Here is a 25,993-nt window from a genome sequence, read left to right as displayed (position 1 = left end):
CAGAGCCCACATAACTCTCCGCCACATGGCCTCAGACTGCACCTTTCCATTGTGTTAACGATTGACGATTGGTTGATTTCCAGTTTTTAAGTATATGTTTTTTCAAGACGATTGACGAGAAAAGTATTCTCCAACCCATCTTGTATCTCCCTGCACCCTCATATGCCATGTCTTGAAATATACAGGCAGGCGGATTAAAGTACATTTACATTGTAATACTTCTGACAGACAACTTTCTAACTCCACCCATAACTTTTTGAATTTCTAGCATTCCCAGAAGGCATGGATTATTGAGTCATTATTAGTTTTACACTTAAGACATGACTCTGCCGTTGTGCTATATCATTTGGGAATTTTGTCTCATGTATAATACATTCTATACTTTAGTTTATACTGGATTAAGCATACATATTTGTTAACTGTAATTTTGTTAGTTACGTTCCAACATTCCCTCCATCTTATGCCAATATCTGTTATTTTTAAGTCATGGTTTTAATAGTTTATATTTTTTTCTAAGAGGCTATTATATTCTAATGTATTATTCAGCCATATCGAAATAAGCCTGAAAGCTGAACGAGATGTTCTCAATCCAAAATGTAAATTCGGCCGATTGATTTAATCAGAGAGTGAGATGACTGCTCTTAATAAGGTATTCAGATTGCATGACAGCCATTTAAGGAAATGGAACAGCGCCCTCTCTCTCTCTTTCTCCTTGCCTCTGCATGAGACGGATCTCTAGACCAGCGAGACAATGTTGCATGGGGATGTCAGGTTAGTGTTAGCCACTGGCACTGGAGGGAGTTGTATAACTACTACTAGAATTCCTTTTCCTGGTAGATCTCGCATGCAAGACAAGATGTGATTGTGGTCTCAACATCATTTAGACAGTCCAGTCTCTCTAGCCTAATTCAGGGACTACTTGAAATGTAAAAAAGATGCATCATTTGAGACAACATGAGCCGGTGCCTTATAACAGACAGTAATGGACGTTATTATTAGATATTATAAACTGGATGGTTCGAGCCCTGAATGCTGATTGGCTGACAGCCGTGGTATATCAGACCGCATACCACGGGAAGGACAAAACATTTATTTTTACTACTCTAATTACGTAGGTAACCAGTTTATAATAGCAATAAGGCGCCTCAGAGGTTTGTGGTATATGGCCCATATACCACGGCTAAGGGCTGTATCCAGGCACTCGTCATGCTAAGAACATCCCTTAGGCATGGTATATTGGCCATATACCACACCCCCTTGTGCCTTATTGCTTAAGTGTCTAAACCTTCAAGTGCTCCCCTGACCCTGCAAATACCTTCTGATGGACCAGACTTTCTACTCCTGACCTTGGCTCTATTCCAGACAGACTTCTATTAGCCTTGTGCCCCACTAGCCTCTGCTGTTCCTGAACCCGAGCATCCCGTTCCATCCCTTCCCATCCCTGTCTATGCTTGTTGTCCTCGTGCTTCATAGCCATCCTGTCACTGGCTGTGCTTGTCTTGTTAATAATAATATTACATGGGACTTATACAGCGCTTTTCAACGACCCAACGTCTCTTAAAGGTTTCTTTGTTGTCCATATGCTTCATCCTCATCCCGTCGCTTCCCATTCCATCCTATCCTTCAATCCCTGGCTCTGCTAGCCTTGTTCTCCTTGTGCTTCATCCCCATTCCATTCTTGGCTTTGCCTGTTGTCCCATCCTGTCTCTGTCTGGGCTTGCCTTGTTGTCCTCGTGCTCCAGAGCCAAAGGTAATTGATGAACGCTGCTGTCTGCTCTCATGGTATTTTAAGAGTGTCTAATTTATGGCAGTAATATTGTAGGGCCAGGCCTTCTGTCTGTTGCTTGTTTTACGGGCATAAATAAAGATGTTTATGTCCCTAAAACTTCTGCCAAGCCCCACTAGTGCAATTTTTCAATTTTCTAAACACAGTGTCAAAGACAAACAACCCTGGCCCTGTTGCCACATTGGGGTGTGTGTGTGTCTGTGTGTGCGTGAGTGTTTGCCTGTCACGGTTCTAGCTAATAAATTGGGCCATAAACTTATTGTTGACAATCTAGTATGGCTATTATCCAACCACGCCCCCAAATATCTTGATCGGATTGCATCTTTCTTTCTAGAGTTTCACCCTCACATGTAGACAACATGCCTGATTACTTAGGTATAAGTAACTTTATGTTATCTTGTTAGAAAACACATGAATACTATTCACCAAACACAAAGCTATTTTAGACCGTACAGTACACTTTCTGTAGCCTACGTGTGTCTTTAACTCTCCAGGATCTTGTAGAGAAGGGGCTATTTATACTGACAGATTAGGCACCTGTGATACAGCTGGTTAGGGGACACCTTTTCAGGAAAGGTTCCTCAAAAGGCATAGGTTAGTCTGCCTGTCTGTCAGCTGCAGCTCTGTATGGGGGGGGGATGGGTAGGTAGGGACTGCATCACTGGGTCAGCATAGGTTGTTGGGAGATACTGGGGACTGTTCTCAATGGCACATTATTTGTTTGAATATTAGGCTATAGTTACATGCTTTACATTTGAAAATGTGTACAATGGTTCATTATGAAGGAATTATAATTCATACTATACCTTTTAGGCTTGCAAATCAATTGATACCATGGTGCAACATTTAGAAAATGTGGTGTGCCCTGTTGCACTTGCTATAGATTTCACCATTCAGAGTAATTGATTAAAACCACAACATAGAATAAATGAATGAAGAATTGCTTTGGTCTTTCTACGTACCTCAGCCCAGCCAGGTAACAATAGCATACAGTACAGAACATTCTAATTGCCAAAGTGGCCATCCAAATCCCTGAATTGCATGGTAGAGTTTGAGCAGCATCTAGCGGTGAAATAGGTAACTGCAGTATAGCAATGGCGAATAAAAGGGGAAACTTGAGAAAATATCAGTAGTTTTCTATTACTGGCTGTCCATTGTCTCAGAGATCATGATTATTAGGAGATGACATGCCCTGCAGACACTCCCCCACAGTAATGAAACTAACTAAGTCCCAAATGGCACCCTATTCCTTACCTTGTAAACTATATAGGGAATAGGGTGCCATTTGGGACATAACTCTGAACTGTCAAAACTTCCATCCACCATTGACTCACTGGGAGTGACCTCTGTGCTTCTTAACCAATGGCCTGGTTTGATCTCTTACCCTGAGGCCAGCTGAAGGATGGGAGTATTGAGACTACAGGCCTCGGCTTGTTCTCTAGTCTTCCCCAGAAATCCAGAGAGCCTTGATAACATGAACATGTAGTTAACTTAGGGAGTGTTTCAACAGGTGAATTAGCTTCACTGCCTGACTGGTTGGTGATGATGATTAAGCTACGTCATGTTAGGGTTTTTGTGTGTGTGCAGCTACACTGGTTGGGGATGACGGGTGTGCATGGAGTATTGAGAGAAGTAGATTCTTACACATGTAACCTACATGCAGGAATAAAGCACGTGAACAGTAGAGGTCAACCTGGTGCCCGAGAGATTTTTGGGATGTGCGTATGATATAACACACACACACATACACACAATTTAGTGTTTGTCTCTAAATATCACTCACACAGACTCTCCCTGTCTCTCCCTCCTCCCCCTACAGAAGATGATGTGGACCTGGAGGCGCTGGTGAATGACATGAACTCCTCGTTCGAGAGCCTGTACTCCACATGCAGCAGCGTGCAGTCTGAGTCGGTTCCCCTCCTGCAGCACAACGGCCAGGTGCATGTGCACCGCGACCACCACCGCAGCGCCCCCATGCCCCCCCACACCCACACCTCCAACAGCGAGCTGCAGCACAGCACCACCTCCCCCAAACAGAGACTCCGACGCTCCCAGCCCATGCACATCCTCGCCGTCAGGTATGTCTACTGTGTTGGCACGCGCACATTCTCTCTCTCTCACACACACACACACACACACACGCACACGCACACACACACAGCACTTACTGGACACAGTTGTTTGTCTGGCATGCTGTTAGTGAGCACACACACACCTGATAGATACAAGTCCTCTACATCTAAACAAGGGACCATGTTCTCAGCATGCTCTGTGAGGACATGAATATGTGCTTAGTATAGTTCATCGTTTTGCCTATCAGCAATCTCTGCGTGACCCATTCTCCCCCTGTCACTTTCCCCTGTCACTTTCCCCTGTCACTTTCCCCTGTCACTTTCCCCTGTCACTTTCCCCTGTCACTTTCCCCTGTCACTTTCCCCTGTCACTTTCCCCTGTCACTTTCCCCTGTCACTTTCCCCTGTCACTTTCCCCTGTCACTTTCCCCTGTCCTAACATAGCTTAGCAGAGGGGGAGACCAAGTTAGAATTCTCTTTAATTCTAGAAACAGGCTGTCAACTACTCCCATAAGCTGAGAGGAACTTTTATTCACCTCCAGTCTTAATGCAATCTAAACCCGTCTGTCAGAGTTGTAGCATCCATTATTTTGGATCCCTAGAGAAAGTTTGGCACTGGCTGGTAATGAGCTGTATCGTTGGTGTATTCTGTCAGATTGAAATGATACGGTTCAGTTTATTATTCAGTTCTGACCTCTGAATAGCACCCTGCTCCTGCCTCACATGGAACTACATCAAACGCTTCTCCTTTTGAACTACCCTCCCCTACCCTCCCCTCCCCTCCCCGCTTGGGTTTGGAGAAAGTGTAGAGAGATGCTAATGATGGCTATCTGCCTGGCTGCTGCAGTTCACTTCAGATGCTAGTCATCTGATCAATCCAAGCCAACCTCTAGTCTGTTTCTGATTGACAGTCAGGGGCTCCATCCCAAATGGCATCCTATTCCCTACATAGTGTACTACTTTTGACCAGAGCCCTATAAACCCTGGTCAAAAGTAATGCACTATAAATGGTATAATAGGGTGCCATTGGGGACGCGGCCCTAGTCGGTTTCTTATTGACAGGCAGACAGTGAATGAACAGGCTGTTGCTCTTGCAGCAGGTCATGAAATGGGCACTTTGCTCTTGAAACTGCATGAAATAATGGTTTGATGAATATTGCATGTAATTAGTAGCTCCTCAAACGCTGGCAGTCTTCCTGTGGTGTGGCAGAAAGAATCAGCTCACAGTGCAGTGATCAGAGAGAAATGGGCATGAGGCCTCGGCTCGGCAGCAATCTCTCTCACTGTGAAACCATGGATTATTCATTATTCATTCTCAGCCACAAAGCATTGGGTTTATATCAGGGGAGACTGTCCTCATGTTCTCATGATCTGCATTCATCTGCTTCATAACAGTTTTTTCAGTCTGTCTGTGTGTGTCTGTCCCCCACTTTGTTAATGTCCTCCCTGAATGTTGTGATTCTCAGGAGACTGCAGGAAGAGGAGCAGCAGCTCCGGACGTCCTCTCTGCCGGCCATCCCCAACCCCTTTCCCGAGCTCTCCGGCTCTCCTGTCCTCAGCCCTGGGTCCTTACCTCCGTGTCAGCCCTCAGGCACATACGTAAGTCAGAGACCCTTCTCTTCACTCCTTACTATGGTAGCTTAGCTAACCATGAAGATTGTTCTTGAAAATGTCCACTAAAGTATGGTATCGTACATGTTACAGTACCACAGTAGTTTGGTTTATTTCTCCCATGGTCATAATCTCTAATCAGAATCAGTGTTTTCCCTATATTCATTTAGCAGTGACGGGTTGCCTCTGCTGAATCGTTGCCGCCACTCCAAAATACAGTACCAGTCAAAAGTTTGGACACACCTACTCATTCAAGGGTTTTTCTTTATTTTTACTATTTTTACTACATTGAAGAATAATAGTGAAGACATCAAAACTATGAAATAACACATATGGAATCATGTAGTAACCATTTGGTTAAATCAATCAAAATATATTTTAGATTCTTCAAAGTAGCCACCCTTTGCCTTGATGACACCTTTGCACACTCTTGGCATTCTCTCAACCAGCTTCATGAGGTAGTCACCTGGAATGCATTTAAATTAACAGGTGTGCCTTGTTAAAAGTTCATTTGTGGGATTTCTTTCCTTCTTAATGCGTTTGAGCCAATCAGTTGAGTTGTGACAAGGTAGGGGTGGGATACAGAAGATAGCCCTATTTGGTAAAACACCAAGTCCATATTATGGCAAGAACAGCTAAAATAAATAAAGAGAAACAACAGTCATCATTACTTTAAGACATGGTCAGTCAATCTGGAAAATGTCAATAACTTTGAAAGTTTCTTCAAGTACAGTTGTAAAAACCATCAAGCGCTGTATTGAAACTGGCTCTCATGAGGACCACCACAGGAAAGGAAGACCCAGAGTTACCTCTGCTGCAAGTTCACTAGAGTTAACGGGACCTTAGATTGCAGCCCAAATAAATGCTTCACAGTGTTCAAGTAACAGACACATTTCAACATCAACTGTTCAGAGGAGACTGCATGAATCAGGCCTTCATGGTCGAATTGCTGCAAAGAAACCACTACTAAAGGACACCATTAAGAAGAGAATTGCTTGGGCCAAGAAACACGAGCAATGGACATTAGACCGGTGGAAATATATCCTTTGGTCTGTTTATTCCAAATTTTAGATTTTTGGTTCCAACTGCTGTGTCTTTGTGAGACGCAGAGTAGGTGAAAGAAAGATGATGCATGTGTGGTTCCCACCGTGAAGCATGGAGGGGGAGGTGTGATGGTGTGTTTTTTTTTGCTGGTGACACTGTCTGTGATTTATTTAGAATTCAAAGCACACTTAACCAGTATGGCTACCACAGCATTCTGCAGCGATACGCCATCCCATCTGGTTTGCCCTTAGTGGGAGTATCATTTGTTTTTCAACTGGACTATGGACCCAAAACACACCTCCAGGGTGTGTAAGGGCTGTTTGACCAAGAAGGAGAGTGATGGAATGCTGCATTAGTTGAGCTGGTCTCCACAATCACCCATCCTCAAACAATTGAGATGGTTTAGGATGAGATTGACTGCAGAGTGAAAGAAACGCAGCCAACAAGTACTCAGCATATATGGGTACTCCTTCAAGACTATTGGAAAAGCATTCCTCATGAAGCTGGTTGAGAGAATGCCAAGAGTGTGCAAAGCTGTCATCAAGGCAAAAGGTGGCTACTTTGAAGAATATAAAATATATTTTGATTTAACATTTTTTCGGGTTACTTGTAACGGCCGTCAAAGGGAGAAGACCAAGGCGCATCGGGTTGAGTGCTCATTTTAACGTTTATTTTAATAAACTTGAACACGGAACAAAAACAAGAAAACAAATGACAGCTGAACAGTTTTGCAGGCTAACCCTAGCAGTGCAAAAACAACTTCCCACCAATGACAGGTGAAAACAGGGCTACCTAAGTATGACTCCCAATCAGCAACAACGATGTACAGCTGTTCCTGATTGAGAGCCATACCAGGCCAACACAAAGAAATACACAACATAGACAGAGCATAGAAATACAAAACATAGAACATAACCAAAAACCCCGGAATACTCTAAACAAACACCCCTCTACATAAACACATATCCCAACAAACCCCGAACCACATAAAACAAACACCCCCCTGCCACGTCCTGACCAAACTACAATAACAAATAACCCCTTTACTGCATGATTCCATATGTGTTATTTCATAGTTTTGATGTCTTCACTATTATTCTACAATGTAGTAAATAGTAAAAGTAAAGAAAAACCCTTGAATGAGTAGGTGTGTCCAAACTTTTGACTGGTACTGTAAATGTTTTTTTGTTTTATTAAAAATACATTTTTGGGATGGTAAAACTAGTTTTAAATGTAAACTTAAACGACTAAAACCAGATTTAAAGTATGTAGAAAAGATCATGGAGCTATATGTTTTTAAATAAGATCATCTTGAGAACTAAAATCACCAAAATAAAAACTAGACAGGGAGAATCTAAAATTCAAAAAATGTCATGGCATGGGCCCCCATTGATTTAAAAAAATAATGTTTGAGTCACACAGATAACATAAGAGCATGGCATAAGCCATGGCAAAATGTGTAGAATTGCAGGAAACTAGCTTTAGAACTGCAACATTTTGCCTCTGCGGCCAAGAGGACGGCCTTTAAAAAGTTTGGTTGGAGACCATGCCATTGGCCACGCCCACTACCCCACCTTAGTTGAAAGAGATAGGAAGGCTGCAGTGAACTCTTTCTTGGAAGAGAGTCACTCTTAATCATTACTATAACAGAGCCGAGATTACTGTAAAAGGGATGTATATTTCTAATAAATATGTCCCTGGCTAATCCTGACTCAACTTTTATGGCTCTGGGGTTCAGAGCCTGTATTAGCAGACCCTGGGTTCAAATTGTATTATTGTATTTCTTTCAATACTTTTAGCTGCTTGATAGAGCTTGCCTGGCTCAATGGAACCCGTGGAAAGTGCAAGCCCACCAATCTGGCACTTCAGGCAGGCTCAATGAAAGTATTTGACAGAAGACAAATACTATTTGAACCCAGGTCTGGTCTGTAAGAACTGGCAGCATGAGCTGTAGTCTGTAGATGCACGGAGCTGGAGATGGAAAATAACCATATATTTATTTGGTACTATGTACCTTTGGTTAGAACATGCAGCGTTTGTAAAGCAGTTCTAAAGCGTGTTTTTCCGGCTTGTGATTGGCCCTCGGTACTGAGATAAAGACATATGTTGCCTAAAAACTTTTGCGTAGTGTGTGTGAGTTTGTCTGAGTGTGTGTATGTGTATGCGCATTCGTGCATCTGTGTGTGTGTGCACATGTGAGGTTGGGGGTCGTAGAGATGGGCCCTGCTCCACAGCTGGCTCTGCTTTGCTCTCCCAGCATGCAGTGCCTGTCCTCTAGAATCGTCTCTGTCTGTTCGTCCGTCTTTCTGCCTTCCTGCCTGCCTGCATGCCGACCCTGGAGGCCTGGCTGGCTGGCGGAGTAGGGCTGGTGAGAAGTTAGCTGTTTACAGAATTTTCCAACCTCTGGGCGCTTTCTGACAGGCTCCCATTCCTCTTCCCCAGCCCCCGCGCATTGGAGGCACGTGAACGCTGCGCTGCCGGCTGGCCTGTCAGGGATCACTGCGCAGTCTGTTACACGATGCCCATATGATTTTAATTTGCCTCCCCCCAAAGTCTCAGTCAATGACCTAGCTCTCTCTGTGTCTCACCCCAGCCGTGCTCTTAAAATGGTAGTGTTAACAAATAACAGACTTGTTTCGTTATGGACGGACGGATCTTCACTGGCTGTTTTTGACAACCCTGGTGGCATAGGGTCTTTCATGATCTGTTAACTGGGCTGGAGATGGAGTTTAAAAAATATATATATATTTAACATTTTTTATTATTTTACCCCCTATTTCTCCACAATTTCGTGGTATCCAATTGGTAGTAGTTACTGTCTTGTCTCATCACTGCAACTCCCGTACGGACTCGGGAGAGGCGAAGGTCGAGAGCCATGCGTCCTCCGAAACACAACCCAACCAAGCCGCACTGCTTCTTGACACAATACCCATCCAACCCGGAAGCCAGCCGCACCAACGTGTCGGAGGAAACACCGTACACCTAGCGACTGTGTCAGCGTGCACTGCGCCCGGCCCGCCACAGGAGTCACTAGAGCGCGATGAGACAAGGATATCCCTGCCGGCCAAACCCTCCCTAATCCGGACGACGCTGGGCCAATTGTGTGCCGCCCCATGGACCTCCCGGTCACAGCCGGCTGCGACAGAGCCTGGGCTCGACCCCGAATCTCTGGTGGCACAGCTTTAGACCCCTGCGCCACCCGGGAGGCCCGGAGATGGAGGGTTTTGACCAACCAGTAGTCACTATACTAACTGGTCCTGATGCTGCCAGCCTGACTGACCTGGACACCCTGTCCCTAGTGTTGTGTCTTCAACTGATCTGGACACAATGTTCTCTGTAATTAATGGACGTATGCTGATCTGATGTGAGTTGTCCATGGGTTGGCACTGTTTGGACAGGAGCTGCCGATCTGAATGTACTGTCTGTACCTTGAGCACCCTCCGTCCCAGTCCTGTCTGTCTGTCCGTCTCTGTCTGTCATGTCTGCTCTATAGTAAGTCATCAGTACTAAGAGGCAAGTTGGATGCGACCCACCTAACTGACTCTCACAGCACAGAGTCCAAGGGCCTCCATCACCATGCAGTCAGACTCTGGGTTCCAGCCCATACCACACACCATCAGGGACAGGTCTAAGCACACCAGCGACACCGCATGTGACACAACTGTGCTGCAGCCCTATTATTGGGTTAATAAACTGCACTGTCATGCCTGGTGCCTAGTCCTCCGTAGCTTAGCCTCCTTTCTGTTTCTATTAGACTGTTGTTAAGTTGACACACCGGTGACACAGGTTCACCTCCCGCTCCCATCCCCTCCCTCCGCCTCTTCCCTTGTGTGCAACGCTTTATCCTTTTAAATCTTTCTGTGAACTCAGCAGCTGGCACGCACACTGAAAGGAGAAGAGGAGTAGGAGTGTGTGGAGAGAGAGACGAGCAATATGGTTAATAGCCTCTGAGCTCATTACTGTGGCGATGCATATTTACGCATGGTGAGGTAAGAGGCTTGGAATAGTAGCCACTCAGTCAGTTAGTGAGTGACATTGGTGGCATACAGGGTGAAGTCAACATTGGTGGCATAGTGGGAGAAGTTGACATTGGTGGCATAGTGGGAGAAGTTGACATTGGTGGCATAGTGGGAGAAGTTGACATTGGTGGCATAGTGGGAGAACTTGACATTGGTGGCATAGAGGGCGAACTTGACATTGGTGGCGTAGAGGGAGAACTTGACATTGGTGGCATAGAGGGTGAACTTAACATTGGTGGCATAGTGGGAGAACTTGACATTGGTGGCATAGAGGGTGAACTTGACATTGGTGGCATAGTGGGAGAACTTGACATTGGTGGCATAGAGGGTGAACTTAACATTGGTGGCATAGTGGGAGAACTTGACATTGGTGACATAGTGGGAGAACTTGACATTGGTGGCATAGAGGGTGAACTTAACATTGGTGGCATAGTGGGAGAACTTGACATTGGTGACATAGTGGGAGAACTTGACATTGGTGGCATAGAGGGAGAACTTGACATTGGTTGCATAGAGGGAGAACTTGACATTGGTGGCATAGTGGGAGAACTTGACATTGGTGGCATAGTGGGAGAACTTGACATTGGTGGCATAGTGGGAGAACTTGACATTGGTGGCATAGTGGGAGAACTTGACATTGGTGGCGTAGAGGGAGAACTTGACATTGGTGGCATAGAGGGAGAACTTGACATTGGTGGCGTAGAGGGAGAACTTGACATTGGTGACATAGTGGGAGAACTTGACATTGGTGGCATAGTGGGAGAACTTGACATTGGTGGCGTAGAGGGAGAACTTGACATTGGTGGCATAGTGGGAGAACTTGACATTGGTGGCGTAGAGGGAGAACTTGACATTGGTGACATAGTGGGAGAACTTGACATTGGTGGCGTAGAGGGAGAACTTGACATTGGTGGCGTAGAGGGAGAACTTGACATTGGTGGCGTAGAGGGAGAACTTGACATTGGTGACATAGTGGGAGAACTTGACATTGGTGGCATAGTGGGAGAACTTGACATTGGTGGCGTAGTGGGAGAACTTGACATTGGTGGCATAGTGGGAGAACTTGACATTGCGAAAGGAGTCTCCACTAGATGTCGTCCACATTGTTTGGATTCACATGAACAGTAAAGGCTGTGTATGGAATGTAATAATTGGCTATTTAGAACATTGAATGAATATAATGTGCAAAATTGTAAATGTTGTAAATTCCATGGCAGAGCATTTGAGGCCACTCATCAATGTCACAGTAAACTCACTACATGTTAGTAGGGATGTGCAGCATTCTATCACCTCCACAGCTGAGCATCATACTTGGCTGCTGGGGATTCAGGAATGCCCGAGTTTGGGTCAGAGTTCACCTTTTTCCACTGTAAATAAAATGTTGGTATTTTGCTGATGTTGGCTTGTCTGAGTGTTTAGGTTAATTGCGTTGGAACAGAATTTCAGGTTAATGTGTTCTGCAGCGCTGAGTTGGAGATCAAAGTGACCAGTGCCAGAAATGTGCTGCCTCGCTTCTAGACTAGAGGGAGTCTGTTTTAACAGGCTCTTAAACCACACCAACAGTGAAGCAGCACATCCTAGATCCCACAGCGGGCTGACTTAGTGTACATGCCAAATGGCACCCTATTTCCTTTATAGTGCAATACTATTGATCACGGCCCATAGGGGGAAAAAAGTTGTGCACTGTGTACGGAATAGAGTCCCAGTTGGAACTTAGGCAAAGTATCATGTAATCACGGCCCATAATTGTTCAGAGCCCCGTGTATTGAAGCAATGCATGGTTATTGTTTCTCCTTCCCAAAGAATGTTCCCAAATGGAACATGGAAGGATTACATGGGACCAGTCAGCACTAGGCATTCTATGCTGCTGCTGGGAGAGAACATTCCTCCTGCAACTGCTTGTAGGGCTTTCAGCTGGCTCGGCTCTGACTACATCTTTCTCAACCCCCCCCCAAAGAGAATTGTTTGGGTTCAATGTAATTCATTGAGGCACGTTGCAGGCAGAGGTACTGGAGAGGAGAGGCTGCTGTACTGTAGCCCAGTATCTAATCTCATACGTGGGTGAAGTAAGCATGCTGTTCACTTGCAGGTCTTAAATTGGTGCCTGCGTACGTGTGTGTACGTGCGCGTCCGCATTGACATCGTGTCTGTGTATATCTATGTGTTGCACGCTGACTGGCAGCACTCTTGAGATACAAATTGCAACTGTGTTGTTAACAAATGCTTGTTGGAGGCGTGCCAGGAAGCTTGTGGTTTATTCTGGAACATCTCATGTGTCAGGCCATATTTAACCCTCCACTTACCCAGCAAGACAAACCTCGACCTGCTGCTTGGATTACTTGGCCAGTGCACCAGTCACTCAGTGACAAATATCTGTGACTGTTTTATCGACAGCCCTGCCTTGCCCTGCTTTGTGTGTTGTTCTGGGGAACTGAGAGACGCTATGCTACGCTATATTAGGCTAGGCAAAGGGTATTTCAATCTTACCCGAGGTCCGGACTACTGCTTCTGCCAAACGCTATGCCACGCCAACGGATGTATATTTCTTCTCCGCAATGCGGCCCTGAGTACCTCCGCGGCCTTCTCTGATTGGTCCAGAAACCTGTCGGTTGGGCCTGAGCCAGAACACGGTTGGAAAATTCGTAATTGGCTTTGACACTCTGATTGGTTAGAGATGTTCCAATTTATGATGACTTACTCTTTTTGCAACGCCCCTCGTCACCACAAACAATTTCAATGAAATTACTACTAAACTAGGTAGTGAACGACAGAGCAGCGGAAGAATTTAGTGTGAGTCGTCAGGTTAGACTACGGCTGGTTTTCTGTTCTACGTACCTGATAATTAATTGCACCAACATGGTGTCCCAGGTTTAAATCGAACCCCGATTAGAGGGGAACAATGATATGCTTTGAGGTCCAGATATGAATTGGAGGGGGTTAGGCTATGCTAGACCATGCTAGTATAGGCTATGCTAAACGCTAACTGCTATGATGTAGGCTTAGCTGGACAAACTGGCTGGCTGTGGTCCTCCATTGGGAGAAGGACGTTAAGGTCCCTCACTCTGTACACTGAGCCTGCCAGGTCACAGGTCAAACTAAGTAACAAACCTGTCCCTCTGTGTTTTATGTCTCTTATTTTGAGACTGCTAGACGATAGCCTGGTTAGCTGTGTCATGTTAGCTTAACTGAGATAGACACGGTGAGTTCTCTTCACAGGTAAAGTTACAAGCCAGAACAATTCCCTCACTTAGTACAGGCCTGTTCATTACTACAGGGATCATCAACTAGATTCAGCTGTGGGTCGATTTTTTTCTAATCACTAAGGTAAGGACCCTGGGACTGATCACCTCCCTCTGCAACTGGATCCTGGACTTCTTGACGGGTCGCCTGCAGGTGGTGAGGGTAGGCAACACATCTGCAACACTGACCCTGAACATGTGGCCCTTCAGGGGTGTGTGCTTAGTCCCCTCCTGTACTCCCTGTTCACCCACGATTGCGTGTCCGCGCACGACTCGCAACATTATCATTAAGTTTGCAGACACGATGGTGGTAGGCCTGATCACTGACAACGATGAGACAGCCTATAGGAATGCAACAACCTCTCCCTCAACGTCAGCAAGACAAAGGAGCTGACCGTGGAGAGCCGAGCACGCCCCCGTTCACATCAACTTGGCTGTAGTGGAGCAGGTCGAGAGCTTCAAGTTCCTCAGTGTCCACATCACTAAGGATCTATCATGATCCAAACACACCAACACAGTTGTGAAGAGGGCACGACAACTCCTCTTCCCCCTCAGGAGGCTGAAAAGATTTGTCATGGGCTCTCAGATCCTCAAAAAGTTCTGCAACTGCACCATTGAGAGCATCTTGACTAGCTGCATCACCGCTTGGTTTGGCAACTGCTTGGTATCTGACCGCAAGGCGCTATAGAGGGTAGTGCATACGGCCCAGTACATCACTGGTGCCGAGCTCCCTGCCATCCAGGACCTCTATACCAGGCAGTATCAGAGGAAGGCCCTAAAAATTGTCAGACTCCAGCCACCCAAGTCGTAGACTGTTCTCTCTGCTACCGTACAGCAAGCGGTACCTTCTGCACCAAGTCTGGAACCAAAAGAACCCGGAACAGCTACTACCTCCAAGCCATAATACTGCTAAATAGTTAGTCCGGGTAGCTATTTGGTTAACGATTTAACTATCTGCATTGACCCTTTTTTCACAAAATGTTTTGATTCACATACGCTGCTGCTACTGTTCACTATCTGTCACTTTATTCCTGATTATATGTGCATATCTACCTCAATTACCTCGTACCCCTGCACATCAACTGGTACTGGTAGTCCTTGTACAGCCAGGTTATTATTACTCATTATGTATATATCTACCTCAATTACCTCGTACCCCTGCACATCAACTGGTACTGGTAGTCCTTGTACAGCCAGGTTATTATTACTCATTATGTATATATCTACCTCGTACCCCTGCACATCAACTGGTACTGGTAGTCCTTGTACAGCCAGGTTATTATTACTCATTATGTATATATCTACCTCAATTACCTCGTACCCCTGCACATCAACTGGTACTGGTAGTCCTTGTACAGCCAGGTTATTATTACTCATTATGTATATATCTACCTCAATTACCTCGTACCCCTGCACATCAACTGGTACTGGTAGTCCTTGTACAGCCAGGTTATTATTACTCATTATGTATATATCTACCTCAATTACCTCGTACCCCTGCACATTAACTGGTACTGGTAGTCCTTGTACAGCCAGGTTATTATTACTCATTATGTATATATCTACCTCTTACCTCGTACCCTTGCACATTAACTGGTACTGGTAGTCCTTGTACAGCCAGGTTATTATTACTCATTATGTATATATCTACCTCTTACCTCGTACCCCTGCACATCAACTGGTACTGGTAGTCCTTGTACAGCCAGGTTATTATTACTCATTATGTATATATCTACCTCAATTACCTCGTACCCCTGCACATCAACTGGTACTGGTAGTCCTTGTACAGCCAAGTTATTATTACTCATTATGTATATATCTACCTCTTACCTCGTACCCCTGCACATCAACTGGTACTGGTAGTCCTTGTACAGCCAGGTTATTATTACTCATTATGTATATATCTACCTCATTACCTCGTACCCCTGCACATTAACTGGTACTGGTAGTCCTTGTACAGCCAAGTTATTATTACTCATTATGTATATATTATTACTTTTATTGTTACATGTTTAACTATTTTCTTTCTCTCTGCTTTGTTGGGAAGGGCCCGTAAGTAAGCATTTCAGTAGTCCACACCTGTTGTTTAGGAAGCATGTGACAAATAACATTTGATTTGATTTGAATTGGGCCTGCAGGCCTAGTCGCCAGTTGGGAACCCTGCTCTATCATATGTGAGTCCCTGATCGTGTCCCTGTTTTAGAGATTTGCTGTTATGGTTAGTATGACCTATTTCTGTTCATTATACTCATTATGTGGACTGATGATTTTCACTCTGTCTTTGGGGAAATTAATCCATGATTTTCAGTATTTTAATGTGATCGTCTGTAATAAACACAAATGGATAGTTTTTCACCAGTGTCAAGCATGGATATGTTCCCAAAGTTCCTGCATGGGCCACAGTTTTAGTCTGAGAAAATGATTCAATAGCCGTCTATATATAGAAGTGTGTGTTTAGCCCATATTGAACGTGTGAGAAAAGACCAGTTGATTCATCATTGCATGACTTTACTGGAGGGAATGTGAACTGCCCTGCTCTGTGTCCAGGATGGAGTCTTGACAGGGTGGAATGTGTTGCTGCAAGCTGTTAGTTCATCTGGCCCGAGTAGAGTGTCTCCTCGGGCCCGCCAAGCTTCAGCTGGACTCATGTAGGTCATGGAGACTGCATGGAACCCTCCACTGCAGGGCAGAGCAGGCCTCTCTCCCTCACAACTCTCAAGCTCTCTAAACTGAGAAGAGGGTAGCTTCTCTCACTCTCAACTCTCACTCTCAACTTTCTGCTTTTCTCTCTGCCCTGCGTCTCTCTTCCTCCCTCTCTCTCTCAACTCTATCTCTCTCTGCCTCTCTCAACTCTCTCTCTCATACAGGAAAGTAGGACAGCTCAGATTTCTCTCAAGTGGAACTAGTGTTCACAGAGAGAGGAGGGAAAAGAGGGGAAAAGAAAGGGGGAGAGAGTGAGAGATGGAGACACAAGGAAAGTGCTTTCTGTAAACAGGAAAAAAGAGATGCAACAATACTCCCACACTCTCAGCATATACATTCAATTCATCTCTAACTTGTTCAATTTTGAAAAGGCAACCATTGGAGGAAATGCAGACAGACAACTGGCTTAATTCAAATAGCAGTAATGACTAAGTCCAGAGCAGAGTAGCGCCATTGGAATGGGACCTGATCTCGGCTTCTCTCCAGAAACACCTAATTACACTGGAACACAATGTACAGCTATGTTAAATCTCTGAAATTAAATCTCTCTCACCGTTTCTCAGCATTCACCTTTAATAAACTGATTCTGCTGCTGACTTCTTGTATTGTAGTAGGTAGGCCTATATCAGAGTAGAGCATTATATAGTTTGAGTGAGCTGGTTCCCAGTGTGTGTGTGGGTGTGTGTGCGCGCCACCAGCAGCTAGCTGGCCTTGGCCTGGCCTTACAGCTTGGGTGACCAGTGCAAGTAGAAGTACAGTGAGTGCAGCTTGCGGGCGGCTGGTTTTATTGTGTAGTCAAAATTGAATGATGTCATCCTTTTGTGAGTGCCAATGGCAGTCCCTGAGTCCCGTAAGGGGACAATGATCTGCGGTGCGGTGGCCTGAAAGGGTGCTACCCAGGTCCCTGCTGCGCAATTAACCAGTCTGCTCCTATTGGAGAAATATTTGTCTCCTCTCTGGATTGATCTCAGTAGGGAGCCGCAGGGAAAGAACTCGGCCATTCAAAGGGGATTGTTGGGGTTGGAGGCTGGAGCATATATGATGTGTGTGGCAGGGAGGAGGTATGGGAGCTTCAGGCTCCGCTCAGGGGGGATTCTTCCCAGAGCCGATGGATCAGCCTCTATTTGATCTATGTATAGACACCGTCCGTGTGTCTTTTTGCTTGTGGTTTGTTCTGGTTTGAAGGGACTAAGGAACTGAGGGATTGTTTGGTTTTGGGGGTGTGTTCCATAATGGTAGCTTGTTGAGTTTTAGTTAATGAGTCAAGCTATTCTGAATTTTTGGAACATATGCTGATATCTGGAACCACCAGACTTTTTTACAAATATATGCAGAGTTAGTCATATATTATAACCTAATCATTGTTTTCCAAAGAGAGTAGTTTTTTTCATCATGCCCTTTGAGCCAATAGACTGACTGGGCTGCCCTTTTGACTGGGCTGCCCTGTACTGTACTCTGTACTCCCATGGCTAACATTCGTTATATCAATGGGATATGGTTGAGTTTCAGCCACGAGCTGGGTGGTTTGCATGTGGGAGTTCGTTGGGGATGAGTAGTCACTGTGGCCTAGATGTTAACCACAGTATGGGGTTAGTTCATCCACATCTCTCCACTTCTGAAAGCATCAAAGTACTGTTTTAACTGGCCCCAGCATCTGCTAAATACACTGGTAAACGTGCACGATAGTACTTCAAAACTTTCCGAATCATCCATATTATTATATATTCTGTTGTTTTATTGTTCTGTACCTAGCTCACTAACTAACTGCGTTGGAGGGAGAGGGCATTGTACATGACTTGGTATTGTGCATCCGAAAGCCCCCATTTTAGTCCTTGGCCAATGTTCTGGTCATTTTTCTGCAATAGTGAGCCTGGATAAATCCCCTCTTTGGGGTTGCTTAATTTGAGACAAAAATTTGACAACAAGAAGCGGTTCATGTCCACCTCATGAGTCAGCAGTATTTACGTAGCGTTCCCTTTAGAGGCCGACTCAGCCCAGCACTTCTCCCCGGGCCAGCAGGCTGCAGGCAGCGAGTGAAGCTCAGGACATGACAAGCTTTGTCTTTATTGTCTTTATTCCAGGTTTTGTCTCACATTCTCATTAGTGGATGTCAATGGCCACTGCAGTTCAGAGACCACACAGAGCACACAGTACATTTGGCTTCATTAAAGAGGTACTTGTAAACGGGACTGGTTTGTTGGTGGGTTGCAGAGAGGGGGCGAGACCACCGCTCTGTCGACCGCTAGCCAACACTGTTTAATCAATGACTGTTCTTTTGGGGGATTAGAGAGTAGAGCCACTTCTTTGGTTTTGGTTTTTAATAACTTAGGGAGATAATGGAGTTAGCCTACAGAGAAGCACTAGATTTAGAATTGCCTCCTTAGAGATTTAATTGAACTCAGGTTTTTCTTATGAAGAAGATTTACGCCTAAAGGTATTCAATTGTAGGTCCGGGAAGATACCAGTATCACGATACTCGTCAGTATCGTGGCAAGGAAACAAAATACAAACTTATTTAGGAAAACAGCCCTAATGTTGAAAACAAACATCCTTATGTTGTCATCCAGAGTCACATGTATTTATTACATACAGCAGGATTTTAAAGAACCAAAGAGTTTGGTCTGCTTCGTGTTTTCATTTTTGACATGGAAATATTGAGATACTGGTATCGTCACAGCCCTATTTAATTGGTTCCACCACTCACTCTTTGCTTCTTATGTCATAGCCAATAAAATGTTGTTATATGGCCTGGTACAGTAGGCTATATAAAATGCCTCTCAAAGAGATCAGGTCAGATGTTTCCATCAGAGGAATTACCCATAGAAAGAGAATGAACAGAATAGACTTGGAACCTCTGACTTTGGCAATTTCACTGGTACACTCATGGGTGCACTGTGTTCTACGCATTCTAATTCTATGGCATTATCACTACTACCCCACTGTAGCCTGTTTATTGAAGACCCAAATGAGATGTCAGTGCCATCTTCATTGGCTGCATCCCAAATGGCACCATTTACAGTACTTAGCATGGTAAAACCTATTCAGTGGTGACCCTCTATATTACTTCACCATTCCTTTCCTGTGTGTGATATAAGCAGAGAGGACCTGATGTGTCACCACAACCTTATAGATTTCTCCCTATTAGACTGAGGTTAATCATCCCTAAGAGGCTAGTAACCAGTAATAACCAGTAATCTAGAGTTTTTAACACATCCCTCATGTAAATGTTGTGCTTTTAATGCACTTGTAATGTGTATGAGCGAGAGTGGCTGAAGAATGACATTGCCCGCGTGTGTTTGTGTGTGTGTTTGTGAGAGAATGAGAGTGGCTGAAAAGGGACATTGCCTGTGTGTGTGTGTAGCTTGGGGCTCTCAGCAGCTTGTCCCTGGGTAATTACATCAGAAGTCCTGAGTCATCCTGGAGGCCCACCACTGAATGAGAATAGTGTTCAGAAAGAACAGGAAGACAACCCAGCATGCCCCCCCCCCTCTCTCTCTCGCTCTCTCTCTGTCTTTCTCTTTCCTTCTCTGCCTCTCTCTTTCTCCCTCCCCTCTCTTCCCCTTCCTTCCTTTCATTTTCCCTCTCTCTTTCTCCCCTCCCTCCATCCCTCTTGCTCTTTCTTTCCCTCTCTCTCTTTATCACGAGGACATCTTTTCTCTTTTAGAAAAAAGAAGTGGAGTAGGTCAAGGAAGCGTGCCATGTCTCCTCAGTCCTCATCACTCACTTGAATGTCTTTCTGTTCCTTTCATCACATTGGGATGCAATGTTGGATTGAAACATTTTCCACTTAGAGGTTGAGAGGTAATGTTCTTGTTCAGTTAAGTTAGGACCAGGTGCTCCAATTCTCTACCCCATGAAGTTTGTAATTGTTAACTCCTCTACACACACGTCAAAGCACATGACTCCTCTCCTCATAATATCCAGTACAGTATGTATTCTAGGATAATAATACGATGTACTAGTGATGTAATAGGCATAGTGGTGTAGTACTGGTTATGCTATCTCATTCCACATAAGGAGTGTTAGCTGCTGGCAGTAGTCGTGTGTCCTGTTGTAGTACGGCATGGTAGGTATGTGACATGGGGTTTTCCCCACTGACTCACCAGGCAGGCCAGTAGTGAGGTAGTGATAAGTCAATGAGGAGAGGGGTGTGGCTGCAGTGACAACAGGAAGTCTAGTATAGTGGCATGTACACTACACATAGACCTACTTACTACTATCACAGAACATTCTTTTGTCTCTTCTTTTCCCTCTCTTTCTCTCTCTTTCTTGTTCTCTCTCACCTCACTGTCTCTCTCACTCACCTCAGTCTCTTACCTCTCTCACTATTGTCTGTCTCTGTGTATCTGCTCCCTCTCTCTTTCACTATCTCTTCCTCTACTTACGTCTCTTTCTTTTCCTCTCTCTCTCTCTCTCTCTCTCTCTCTCTCTCTCTCTCGATTAAATGTCAATTTAAGGGGCTTTATTGGCATAGGACTCTTTCTCTTGCTCTCTGTCTCTCTCTCCCCTTCTCTCTGTCTCTATCTCCCTTCCTCCCACCCCCTCCTCTGTCTGGTCATACTCCCCTCCCCTAACACAGCCCCGCTGTCTTTAAGGCTTTATGGTGCTTTCAAGACAACTGGAAACTCTGAAATAAAATCAAGGTAGAATCGTGACGTCAGTGATCTTTAGGTCGGAATGTCGGAGCTCTAGAAAGAGGCCTGAGTTGCTGACTTGGACTTCCCAGTTGTCTTGAACGCACTGAAGTCAGAAGTCAGAGATTTCCCAGTTTCGAGTTCCCAGTTGTTTTGAAAGTGGCAATAGTAGTGAAACCCTAAATCATCCTCCCTGACCACTATGGCTGCTTCCTGCTTCCTACACTGGAAGGAAGGGAACTGTTATTTAAGACCTCCCATTATCCTCCTTCTCCCTTCAGCGTAGTGTTTTGTATATAGATATTGACCCATTGAGATGAGAGGATGTTGAAAGGACATCGGCTAAATGTCTACCCCAGACGGGGTGGGGCAGAGCCTTTGTCAGTCCAGTCAGTGGGGTATTAAGTATCTGAAGTAAAACAAAAAAAAAGGGGGTGGGGGGCGAGCCGAATAGTGAACACACTAAGTTTCCTGGTTTTGTTCTTTTGAGAGAAAGAATGTTGGCATGAAGCTAGACTCGAGGGGAGGCCAACGAGAAGTTCAAGTACTCAGGTTTGTTTCATTTAGCCCGTAATGAGCCTTGCGCTGTCGTGAGAGAGATTTCTGACTGCAAAGTTCAAAGCTGAGCCACGGAGAGAAAAAAGAAAAGAAACAAGCCCTCACTTGAAACTTCAGAACATGTTGCGAGGTTAAAACGACGGCTTCTTTCGCTCTGCCCCACACCCTCTTAAATGATCATTTTCACTTTTACTCAAAAAGAATCCGAAAGCTATTCAGAGCTGCAGCCTGATAAAGTTGACTGTGTCTGTGCATGACTGTGCGTCTGTGTATGTGAGTCTGTGTGTGCGTGAGAGAGAGAGAGAGAGAGAGAGAGGGTGTGTTTGTCTGTGAGTGTGTGTCTGTGTGGGAATGATTACATCAGCCTGAGCGAGCCCTATGATTGGTTAAGGAAGTGTGGTTTGATTCACTACCTAAAAGCCCATGGCTGTAACCCTTTGTGAGAGAAGCAGAGGGAAGTTGTCAGCTAGCCGGACTGGAAATAGTGCCATCTGCTTGTCCTGCACTAGGCAGAGGAGAGGAGATTATGTGACAGGTACCATAACAGGCAGTCGCTGACAGAGAGGAAGGAACTGTGCTGTACTAGTATTTATTTCGACCAAGTTGAGGAGAGGGTTGTTCGTCTGTGTGTGTTCTGTGCGGAGGCAGGCTCACTCCAAAAAATGCCATCGTGCTCTCCCGACTGCTGCCTATTACAGGCCGTAGAGGTAAGCTCTTGGAGACATATTTAACCGCTTTTCCCTTTTTCTCCGAAGTCTGACAAAGGTTAGCTGAGACGAGGGTCAAAGTACATGCTTTAAAGGTCGAAGCTAATTTGTCTTTTTTTGTTGTTGAAGATATGATGAGCGAGGAGGGAATATGTGAGAGGCTCAGAATGGATCGAAGCCCGTTTGAAAGGAGGAATCGTTATTTTCTTTCCTGTCAAAAGAAGATAGGATGTTCTGTTGTACGGCTTTGAATTTGTTGAAGCTATAGCTGGAGAAGGAAATGAGAATGTATTTTTATAAGGCATCATGTTCAAAGTGTGCGTACTGTAGCCTAAGTGGGAAGGCTAAGGAAGCTAAATTCCTACTAAAATCTCTTTGGGGGAACCAGAGGAAATAGGATCTGTGCTCAGAGGGGGATTTATCAGGGCTTTATCCGTTGTTTCTATTAATCTGCTATATTCCTCTTTACAGTATCTTTCTATACAGTATATTTCAGTATCTTTCTATACAGTATCTTGTTCTATACTGTATTGTTCTATACACTATTTTTCTATACAGTATTTATCTATACATTGTATCTCTATACACAATCTTTCTATGCAGTATCTTTCAGTCAGTGGGTAATCTCTATGGAAACAGGTGGTGTGGATTGAAGGACTAAAACAGTCCCCTTAGTATTTAAGCTTGAAGTATGATTCTGATGAGTGTCACATTTATGTTTTTAGAACCTATATTTTCCCACAAACCGCTGCCATTGAGAATGGATTGTATATGTCTGGTATGCTCATCAAACGCGCCTGGTTATGAATGAAAGTGAATTAGCTCTTGGTACTATATTGCAAATGTTGTGCTATCTAGTTATGCTTTCTATGTAAAACTGTGCCTGTCTACTCCTGAACTATGCGTCTCATCTATCTGAATTATGTCTGTCTGCCTACGAGGTTGTGTCTGGGAATAGTTCTAACATGAAAGGGCCTTTTCTTTCCTCTTTTAGATCATAAACATTTTCAGCGAGGACGGCATGGGGAAAGTAGTGGAAATCCCAGCCGACATGACTGCAAGAGATCTTTGTCAGCTCCTCGTGTACAAAAGCCATTGTGTGGACGACAACAGTTGGGCACTTGTTGAGCATCACCCTCTTCTCGGACTTGGTAAGTGGCAACCTGGTGCGCTGGATGGGTGGGCTGGTGGGCAGGCTGGCTGGCAGGACATAGCCTAGCGCTCCCTCCCCCCTCGGCCCTCGCTCTGTGAGAAGCCAACAGGATAATGAACATGTTCTCCTGCTCATGTTAAAGTCAACAGAGGTCTCGCTATGGAAACCAAGAGTCATCATAAATAATAGATAGCCTACATCTATAGCCTATATTTTCTCTTGTATATCATTATTTTGGTTAACAGTCATTAGCTGCCTGTCTGTGCCTGCTCTTAGTCTTTTAGGCGGTTTCAGAGTCTGGTGTATGGGGCACCTTATATAGTACACTACTTTTGACCAGAGCGCTATGGCCCCTGTTAGAGGAAGTTCACTATGTAGGGAATAGAGTGCCATTTGAGACGCAGTCTGAGACAACGGGCTCTTAGTTCAGGACCGGGAACCCTCCTGACATCACTCTCCCAAACCTTAGTTTGTTACCGTACCTGAGAACGGATATACGGCTACTTACATTTAGAGATAAGAATGTACCATAATATGGTCACGTGTAATAATATGGTAAAAATATGATTAGAGATTATTATCTAATTCTGGACCAGGAGTAGCGATCACTGGCTCATACAGGTACCTTGCTGTGTCTAGTTACTGTATAACTAGTCCCCCCCCCCATGCTAGTCAACATTTGTACAGGGACTTTACTTTGGGCTTATACGATAGCTGAACAGGATAACGCTAGTCTCACTGAATGTTAGTTGCATTGATATTAGGTTGTGTAAGTCAAGACGTGGAATTGTTAATGTGGCGGCATTGCAGTGATTTGTTAAGAGTTCTGAGAAGCAGAATGCTCCAAACTTCAACCCCCTAAGGAACGAGCAATCATAAAACACATGTTGTGTCTGGGCTTATATCTTCATTATAGCAGATGGGTAAAATGAAAGTACTGTATTTCTGGGAATGTTTAGGCCTAAACACTGAGATATAGGCTACACAATATGTACGCACAACATAAAGGGTAACAATTATATGCAGTATTATTTGCAGTAATTATTTAGGTTTTATGTTGCATATGTGAAGAGGGTATAGTTCATATTGATATGTGTGTCTGAATTATCCAGGCTTTGAACGTTTTTTTAATGAATTTGCTAATAAACGTCAATTTCCTTTTGATATCCTGAGCGCATTATAATCCAAAGGAAATGGCATATTTATTTCTAAATCTTCAAACTAATAACATTATATGGCGATTTAGAACACAACAATATTACATATCTGAAGCACAGGCCTCTAAAGCTCTTAAAATACCGTCACATGATCTGTTCTGATTGGTTTGGTGTCAGCGCTGCCAGAACCGTGCTAAGTGCAGTAGGGATAGCCAGTATAACATCATCCCTCTACAATGGCCAAATTATACAGACTATGGGTGCATCTCAAATGGCACTCTTTTCTTATAGTGAACTACAAGGCACTATATTGCACTATAAGGTGCCATTTGTACGCAACCTCCATTCGTTGTAGAAGGAACCAGTGCTGATCTGACCTTTAGAAGCTGCCTGAATGGAGCTAGGGCAGGCTCTCTATGGTGAGTCCAGTCCACTAGAGGCAAGGCAAGGTCACTCTTCCTAATTGCTCCTTAATCTGACCAGGCCTGTCCAGATGGGCTTTGTTGTATAAGAATGACATCCAGCCAATTAGATATGTTGCTTTCGCAACCTTGCTCCCAATCCCCTCACTAAGGAGGAAACTGGAAAAGACATAGAGACACACAGATCCAAAATGGAGACAGAGTCCCTGACTCCCTGGTATAAAGAAGGCTAACGCTTCTGTCATTACTGAGTCGTCTCTTCTCTTCAGAATGGCGGAATCCAGAGGAGATAGTTGAAAGACAACCCAACAATCAGTGGGGGTGTTTCCTTAGAGAGAGAGAGAGCGAGAGAGCGAGAGAAGGCCACTGTCAGTCATCGGGTGAAGAGAATAGCTGATAAGTATAATGGCCAATGACCCTCCCTCAGCTTCCCCCACAAAGGGTTACAACCTCTACAGGCTTTAAGCTAGTGAGTCAGGGGCTTGACTGACTCATGGTCAGAGAGGTAGTGACTCACCAAAGAGCCTCAGTAAAGGCAAGGTAGAGGAGGTACTGGATTGGCTCTCCATTTTTTGGGATGTAAGCGGACTGGAATCCAACCAGGTTGCAACATCAGTACCCACATAGTTTCTGAAAACGTCCACATTGTCTATTTCCTCTTTCTCTCCCTCCTAATGAGTGCGAGTATCTTACTGCATGTCCAAGAAAGCCTGGGCCCTTCCTCCCCAGTCCCCAGTGTCTCCTTTCCTGCTGCCAAAATCTATTTAGGAATCCTGCTTCCACAGTTGGATGTGAAACATGTGTTACTGCAGAGAGAGCAGGGGCCAGGCAGGGTCAGTGGTCCAGGCAGACAGCAGGGCCTGTATAGCATAGCAGCATAGCCCCACT

The 25,993-nt window shown here is 44.7% G+C and overlaps 1 protein-coding gene across 11 annotated transcripts in view; it reads left to right on the top strand.

Moving 5' to 3' along the window:
- The window catches only part of LOC106605415 (growth factor receptor-bound protein 10), an 82,922-nt gene that overhangs the window by 45,307 nt on the left and 11,622 nt on the right, over window positions 1-25,993 (top strand). For 10 of the 11 annotated variants that reach the window (XM_014201045.2, XM_014201041.2, XM_014201040.2 and 7 more), the window contains 3 exons: window positions 3,606-3,864; window positions 5,325-5,457; window positions 23,368-23,524. In XM_014201045.2, the coding sequence (XP_014056520.1) occupies window positions 3,606-3,864; window positions 5,325-5,457; window positions 23,368-23,524 (549 nt within the window). Of the gene's footprint in view, window positions 1-3,605; window positions 3,865-5,324; window positions 5,458-22,089; window positions 22,374-23,367; window positions 23,525-25,993 lie in introns of those variants that run through there. The other variant, XM_014201048.2, reaches the window with a different exon arrangement.

The sequence above is a fragment of the Salmo salar genome, chromosome ssa05 (genome assembly GCF_905237065.1).
Source record: "Salmo salar chromosome ssa05, Ssal_v3.1, whole genome shotgun sequence".
Classification (NCBI taxonomy): domain Eukaryota; kingdom Metazoa; phylum Chordata; class Actinopteri; order Salmoniformes; family Salmonidae; genus Salmo; species Salmo salar.
The sequence above is the reverse complement of the archived record's forward strand: the minus strand, read 5'-3'. Positions and strand labels throughout refer to the sequence as shown.